We start from the raw sequence: 7,993 nt of genomic DNA, 5'->3' as shown, positions 1-7,993 counted from the left end.
AGCGTAACGACAAGAGCATCATCATGGGGTTGGATGGTTCCGACCTTATCTTCATTCGAGAAGCCCAGCATGGGAGATGCTATCTTCTTGGCCTTTTTATACTCCCAATCGCCATGCTTGATAAGAGGCGAAGATACAGACATTACTCTGGAGGGACAAGAGCTGGTCCTTCTCGGGGCAGTAAGAATGACATTTATCGTGCCTATAGGTGGTCTCAAGGAGATGTCCTTTCGTTTCTCAATGTTCGCCTGTCCTTGCCAGCCATTGGAATGATGTAGGAGGTGACTCAATTTTCCTTCTCGGACAAGTTGGTCCAAGTGCTTCTTCAAGTTTCGGTAGTCCTCTGTGGTATGCCCTGGTTCTTGGTGGTATTGGCAATATAGGTTTTGGTTGCGCTTCATGGGGTCTCTTGCCATTTTATTTGGCCATTTGAAGAATGACTCATTCTTGATTTTCTCCATAACTTGATGTATCGGATCTCGAAACACAGCATGAACTGCCTGTGCATCGGTAGATCCAGATTGCTCTGTGTAGTCTCTTCTTGGCTAGTTGTTGTTGTTAAATCGGTCTGACTTGAAGTCCCTCCTTTCTTGAGGGACAAACTTCACTTTGCCCTTACCCAACTGCTGGTCCTCTTCAACCCATTTATGCTTGTCGATTCGGTCCATGAGTTGGCGTAGGCTGGTGATAGGCTTTCCTGTTAGGGATTTTCTTAAACCGTGCTCAGTTGGGAGGCCGCTCTTAAAGGTACTGATCGCGACGTCATCATAGTTACCCTCTATTTCATTATACATCTCCCAATACCTATCTGAGTAGGCCTTTAGGGTCTCCCCTTCTCGCATGGACAAAGGCAGGAGGGAATCCAAAAGCCAAGGAACCTTGCTGCTCGTGATGAAGCGAGAACCGAAGGCCTAGGTCAGTTGCTTAAAGGAGTGTATGGAGTTTGGCCTGAGGCCATCAAACCACCTCATCTCCATCAGTCCTAGATTGGACGGAAATACTTTGTACATCAAAGCCTCATCTTTGGAATGAACGACCATCCTTCGGTTGAACTGGCTCACGTGCTTCACGGGGACTGTTCGACCATTGTACATAGTGAAAGTAGGTTGGTGGAATCGTCGAGGAAGCTCAGCCCATTCTATCTTGCATGTGAAGGGTGACTTGGAGATTCGATCCAGGGCCTTGCTCATGGCGTCGTTCACTAGGCCTTTACGGGTTGGACTTCTGTGGCTGCATTTATGATGGTGTTCATCCTCATAGGAGAAGGTCTCACTTGGTGGGGTTCTTGACCTTTGCCTATAATTGTGGTTTTCTTCGTCGCTTGTGTCTAAGCTAGAAAGGGGACGCTTCCGTTGCGCACGGTGCAGTTTCCTTTTCATGTCTTCGATCTCCTACTGTAGGGCTCGATTATCGTTCTGCCTTTGGGATGCATGACTTCTCCCCTTAGAATGGCTTTTGCTTGTATGGGTAATATGTACACTACCCTCTCGATGCTTGTCTTGATCTCTCTCCCGTTCAAGGTTAAGAAAGTTGTTTTGTCGTTAAGAACCTGCAGGCTCTGTTTGACGTGGACCTGCCTGGTGTGGACTTGATCCCACCATGTTTAGCCGTTGCACTTGTTGAGGCACCAGTTCTCCCCACAGACCTCGCCAATTATAGGGTTACAATTTGGGGCCCAAGCCCAAAATGTATGGAGCCTTGGTCTAATGAGCCTGATATAATGAATTTATAGAGAATGGGCCAAAGAACTAAGGCCTAATGAATTGGACAATGGCTAGATTTGGTTTATATGGCAGTCAAACATAAATAAGAAGAGTTGATATCAATGGAATTTCAGTCCAAGGAGGCCATAGTCATCGTATATTCATCACAGTGGCATAATAAGACAGTTTAAATTGCTACAATGTCCTTTCTCTTTTTCTTCCTCCCTCTATTCTCCATGAAGAGTCTTCTACCTTATATATTCTCTTTGGTGTCTTCTTTACCCTCCACTTGTCGATTATCTGAACCCCCACTTGAGTGCTTGTCCCGTTAGTCACCTTCCTTGGCGCTCTGTGAGTTGCGGTAGCCAATGTGGCACTGTTCAGAGGTCTTCTCCTCATAAATGCGGCCAGTAAAGTAGCTGTTGTGCATTTAATGCGGTGGTGTCAACCTTCTCTTAGATATTTTTAGGTCCTCTTCCTTCTTTCATGCCCATGAAACGCGTTTCTGTCATTGAACCCTCTCGGCAGGCCACTTTAATTGTTGGGTTATATTTTTTGAACAACATTCTTAAGTCCAAGGAGTATATACTCCTCAGACAACCACTCGTTTGCTCCATTGACAAGTCTCGGTTTGAGAATGTCTCATCATTAGTAGTTTCTCTTCGGACCTGTTAATCCCCTTGGACAAAGCTCAAGACCCAGTATGCGATCTTGGGCTCTTAACCCTACAATTTAATTAATAAAACATTGTATTTTAAGAAAAATATAACTAGTTAATGAAAACGTTACTTACATCATTAGATGCCTACTTAAAAATTATTGCAACTTTTCAAGACCACTCCAACATAACCTAAAATCCATCATAGTTAATCCAATTACAAAGAAGAGGTGTCCCAAAAATTACTAGAATCAGATAACATTACTATTTTTTTTTCTCAATCCCAAAACTTTTCTTGCAATCTTTTAATTAAGTAGTCCTCTCTTGAGTTTTTTGAATTAGAGGCGACGAATGAATCTTAAGGGAGGCTAGGATTCTAACATAGAGCATATATTACTAACCCCAATGCAAAATGATTTAATCACCATTATAGGAAAAAAAACTGTTATTATTTTTTATTAAGTTATTACTATTTATTATAATTATTATTACATATCAATTTAATTTTTAATTATTACGTAAGACTTACAAAATAAATTTTGACGAGGCTCTCTTTTCCGACGTGAACAAATCCGGAATTGGTGTGGTGACGGAATTCTCAAGGCTTGGTGTTAGCCTCCCCTTCACAACAAGTCCCATAGGTTTTTAGCCCTTCGGAAGTGGAAGCTTTGGTTGCCAAAAGAGCTATTCAATTCGCTTCTAAATTAGATATAACCTCTGCTGTCTTAGAAGGTGATTCACAGGTTTTGATGCTATCTTTACAGAGTGGTGCATAATTTTTGACCCCCTATGGTATACTTCTTGAGGATGTTCGCTTAGTTGCTAATTCTTTTAATCAATTACATTACTTTATGTTTAAAGAGAATGTAATAAGGTTGCTCATAGTTTGACTAGGTTTGCTGTCAATATTCCAGATTTTCTTGTGTGAATGGAAGATGTTCCATTGCAGTTTCTTTTTATACTTCAGACTGATTTAGCTGACATTTTTTAATTTTATAAAGTTTTTCCTTTTTTCTTTAAAAAAAGAAAAAGAAAAAAAAGTATGACTTACAAACTAATGTATCAATTTTTAAAACACAACAAAATAGTAATTATGAAATTAAATTAAAATTTTTTTTTCCGAGAAACAAACACATACATAGGAGAGAGAAAAAATAGTTCTAACACAAAGGTATACCACAACTTCACTCAAAAGCCATGATAATTTTTAATATGGAATAAACACATTTACATCAATTGTCATGTCCCTTTGTAAATATTTTAGTAATTTTAAACCTATAAATATTAAAATACCGTTATGTTCTCACTTCTCAGTTCTCTTTTCTCATCATCAGGCCCTCATTGTTCTCTCTCTCTCTCTAAGTCCACATATCGCCAAGAAGGAAAAAAAAGGATGACGGTTGGCAGTGTGCCATAGCCCTCGCCACTCTCAAATAAGGCTAGGGTCTCGTCGACGGACGAATGCTTAGCAACAGCAATAATCGAGGAAGCTCTTCTTTTGTTATTACGACCGCCACCCCTGCTTGTGCATGAAGAAAAGGTGGATGTTAGGGATGGTTTTTGTCTGAGGTGGCAAATCAAGATTGGTTTGGTGAATCAGGACTAGGTTTGCATCTGAGGTAGCATATTGGGTGCGATATTGGGTTTGGCGCATCAGTATTGGATTAGCATGTCGCATTGGGTTTCATCCATTTAAGAAAAAATGAGGAAAAAAAAAAAAAGATCAATTATTTTCTAGGAAATTTATAGGAGCGATCAAGATGCATGCAATGTATTGTTTGTATATGGATACAAATTGCTGGGTGTGCATTGGTGCTCTGTCTTAAATCTAGAAATACTAGATCTACGTGGATTCTCCTTTTTGTTTAAAAGTCGTGTAAATATATAATTTTATTGATAATCATCAATTAAAAAATTGGACCAAACAAATAACCAAATAATAGATTGGTTCTTATATATAAAAAAAAGTTTGGTTCTCTTTGGTTTGACTAAGGTCGAACTAACGGTCGAACTAGTGATATTATAATTAAAATATTTAAATAATTTTAATATAAATTTTCATATCATATATTAAGAAGAAAAAAATAAACTACTTTTTTTTTTTTTTTTTTTTTGAGAAACCAGACCAAAAGCCTGGGCTTAAACTACTTAATTTCACAAGTTTTTATAAAAAAAATATAATTAAATTTAAACTGTTTAAGCTCCACTAATACTTATTCCCATTTCCCACACGTGACTTTTTTTTTTTTTTACCCCATTTTCCAGGTACCAATGTACCACATATTGCTTTTTTTGGGATTAGTATGTATTACAATTTACACAACTCACATTCCCATAGACTTAAGACCCACAAACGTATACCAATAAGCAATACCAACATACCTATAGATACTGTATTTTGTTCGCCCTTGATTTGTGTGTCAGACCCCAAAAATTTCAAAAATATTAACTTTTCTCCAAGGGGCCGCAGAAACATCTGGATTAACGTGACGCAACCCATTTGGGCATCAAAGCACTCAAAGTGTCTTTTTAGGTCAAATTGATCAAAATGCCATGGTCAACTCTAAGTTGACCAAAAGTCAAAATTGGTCAAAATCATTCCAAAACAACATTCTTCATGTTTCTACATCGAACCCGAGCTACTTGGTGATTTTTGTCAACTTTAATAAAGTTTGACTTGAAGTTGACTCTTGGGGGCCCCAAAAACCCTAATTATTATCTGACCTTTGGAACGGTTGAGACCAGTGTCATTGCAAAGATTTTTGATTTCCCTTTCTAACAACTGCTCATGGGTCAAAATCAGAGTTAAAACGGTTTAGATATCCTAAAACTTGTGCAAAACACGTTAGCTCGCTTCCTGAGGCCATAAATTTTGATCCAACTTTTGGAATTTCAATCTCTTTAGTGTTCTGAAAACTAGATATCTAGATCTTTTCAAGGACACCAAAATCAGCTCAATCATTGTTCGGCAAGGCCTTCAAATATGCGATCGAAGTCAAAACCAAAAAGCTGGAGGAAAAAGACGAGATTTTTGATGTCAACAGACCTGACTCGACGGCCACTTAGTGGCCGCCAGCCTTGAAACACATGCAAAATAGTTATAAACACCCCCAGACCCCCTCAGATGAAAAAAAAAAAAAAAAGGAAATTGGGCAATTCAGAGCTTTTTCTAGGCAGATTCTCTCTCTTTTCCTCTCTAAATTCTCTCCCAAATGCATCAAAAAACCTTTAATTTCTCTCTTCTCTCAACAATCAAGGGATAGTGTTCTTGCACTCTTTTTCCTCTTCTTGGTCTTAGGACCTTAGATTTGAGGTTTAAAGAGTGTAGATGTAGCTTTTTAGTTATAATCTACACCCTTTGCTTTATCTTTGTTCATAGCATGTCTATTTGCTTTCCAGAGTATATTTTTGTTTTATCTTGCTTCCTAGCATGTTTTATAGCTTTCCTAGGATATCTTCTTGCTTTTTACCATGTTTTTTGCTTTGATGATACTGGCCTAGCCTTCTTGGACTAGGATATGCCTAAATATTGTGTTTGTGCTTAGATCCTTGTGCTTAGGTGCTTTTTGCCATGTTTATGCCCAGATCTACATGTTTGTATGCTTTTTTTTCCCATGTTTATGCTTAGATCTACTTGTTTACGTGCTCTTTGCCATGCTTATGTCTAGATCTATATCTTTGCGTGCTCCGTGCTATGTTCATGTGTCTAGATCTACATGTTGGTTGCTCCGTCATGTGCTTCTAAAGCCTTTTTATCTCTTGTTACCCCTTTTTCTTGTGTTTTGGCCCTTTAGGTAGGGTGTAGATCTAGATCTTGTGGTCTAGGCCTACATCCATACACCTAGTCCTATATCAAAGGGTTTGGATCATTTCCTTTATGTATGTCTATGCTTGTTTACTTCTATGCTTTATCTCCATGTTTGCTTGTCTAGATCTAGCCTTTGGTGTGCCTTGTGCCCTCCATGGGTTTGTGCTTGTCGATCTTTGGGGCCATTTGCTTGTGTGGTTTCATCCGTCCCTCTTGTGGCTTGTTGGATGCGACCACTTGTGAGATACACCTTCGTGGTGTTGGTCTTCTTGATACACACATTTCTCCGCTTTGTGCGATGTTGATATGCTTGTCTGGCTTGCTTAGTGCCACTCGTTTGGCTTTCTTTGCTTCTTTGCATTTTTGCACGCTTGCCTACATGTTCATGCAAGAGTCTGTGTTTCATCCATACTCCAATCTTATGGAACTATGGACACCCGATCCAAACTTGCATTTGTCCTTCGAGGACACCATCTTTTGTTTGATAAAATGCTTGTTTGCCCCCGTTTGGCATCTTTTGCTAACTTGTCTTTTAGCATGCTTTCCTTTTACTTGTTTCTTTGCTTGTTTGCTAGCTTGTTTCTTTTGTTATTGCATGTACACACATGGAGCACAGACATTTGGAGCAAGGATGTGACCTCCTAGGCGCAAGCAAAAAAGGCAAGGATGCAAGCAAAAAGACGCAAGCCCACAAAGGGCAATGTTCAGTAGATTAGGGGGCGCTCTTTCCCTCTCTCTCTTAGCCCCTTCTCTAGAGCATGTATTAGGATTCCCCCTCTCCTTGAACCCTTTATCTTTCCTGCTCCTTGCTTGGGCCGTGTTCCCTAAGTATGGCAATGTCTGTTTTACATTCTTGTACCTTGTTGGGCCATACACTTGGAATGTTGGCAATGTCTGTTTTACTTTTCTGCTCTGTGTGATAGCATTGTGCATGATGTATGTATGTATATATATATATATATATATATATGCTTGCGTGTGTGTGGGTGATCATGCACTTTATAGGATGGACTCTCGTGGCTACTTGAGCGACCCTCTCTAGCCATGAATGCTCTGAACCTTGTGACATGAGTATGTGCTCAAGGCGATCGCTGTAGGAGCATATTCATGTCATACTGTGTGCATAGTCACTACGGTGTGACTGTCTTGATCCATGTCACCAAGTGACATTGGTTTCCCCGTGTATGCAACACGTATCAACGTGCTTAATGCTTTGAGGGGCTCCGGCTTGTCCTAGCACGAGCATGTTGGCACGGGCCGTATACACAAGCATGAAACCTTGCCGGTGCCCCATAGTATACCAAATGCGAAACACTGTCGGATTTTTTCCGTGAAAATAGGGCATCCCCATTGTCATATTCTCACGGTGAAAGCTTAGTGAGAATAGTGTTTTCTGTGCTATGACACACCTGAGGCGAAGCGCTGCGGGATTTCTACCACGAAAATAAGGCAAAATGCTACTAGATTTTTGCCATGGAAATTTGGCAACGATTCCAAACATACTTGGGAAACATCGATTGAGACCACAGCCTCTCCAGATTTAAACCTCAAAGCACATTTTGCTTAAAGCCTCAAAAGCTAATGCCAATAGCTCATTTTTAACTACCAATGTTCGAAAATTACGATTTTACCAAAACAAAGGACTGTCCATAGACAGACGTTATGGGATGCCTTATACCTTCCCCACACGTAACCAGACTTCCAAACTCAAGAATCAAGATTTTTTGCCCATATGCATTAAATTAGGAATAATGACCTTTTTCTTAACCTAGGATCGGTAAAAAAATCAAATAGAGTCAGGTGGCCAATCACACCTTAGAAAAA

The 7,993-nt window shown here is 39.7% G+C and overlaps 1 protein-coding gene across 1 annotated transcript; it reads right to left on the bottom strand.

Annotated features, from left to right (window-relative positions):
* Positions 1-545: 545 nt before the first annotated feature.
* On the bottom strand, positions 546-1,379 carry LOC126721447 (uncharacterized). Its single transcript, XM_050424480.1, has 2 exons — positions 1,002-1,379; positions 546-911 (listed from the first exon to the last, which is right to left on the bottom strand). Exons 1-2 carry the CDS (start codon positions 1,377-1,379, stop codon positions 546-548), a joined length of 744 nt encoding a protein of 247 aa, XP_050280437.1.
* Positions 1,380-7,993: the final 6,614 nt, after the last annotated feature.

This window comes from Quercus robur, chromosome 4 (assembly GCF_932294415.1).
Source record: "Quercus robur chromosome 4, dhQueRobu3.1, whole genome shotgun sequence".
Lineage (NCBI taxonomy): Eukaryota > Viridiplantae > Streptophyta > Magnoliopsida > Fagales > Fagaceae > Quercus > Quercus robur.
Note: the sequence above shows the minus strand (reverse complement) of the source record. Positions and strands in the feature narration are given on the sequence as shown.

What these genes read in the sequence shown, in the direction of transcription:
- LOC126721447 (XM_050424480.1), bottom strand. Translation starts at nt 1,379, where the DNA reads ATGAAAAGGAAACTGCACCGTGCGCAACGGAAGCGTCCCCTTTCTAGC. An exon ending in ATGAGGCTTTGATGTACAAA is followed by an intron (nt 912 to 1,001) that starts GTATTTCCGTCC and finishes CAACTGACCTAG; the next exon opens with GCCTTCGGTTCTCGCTTCAT.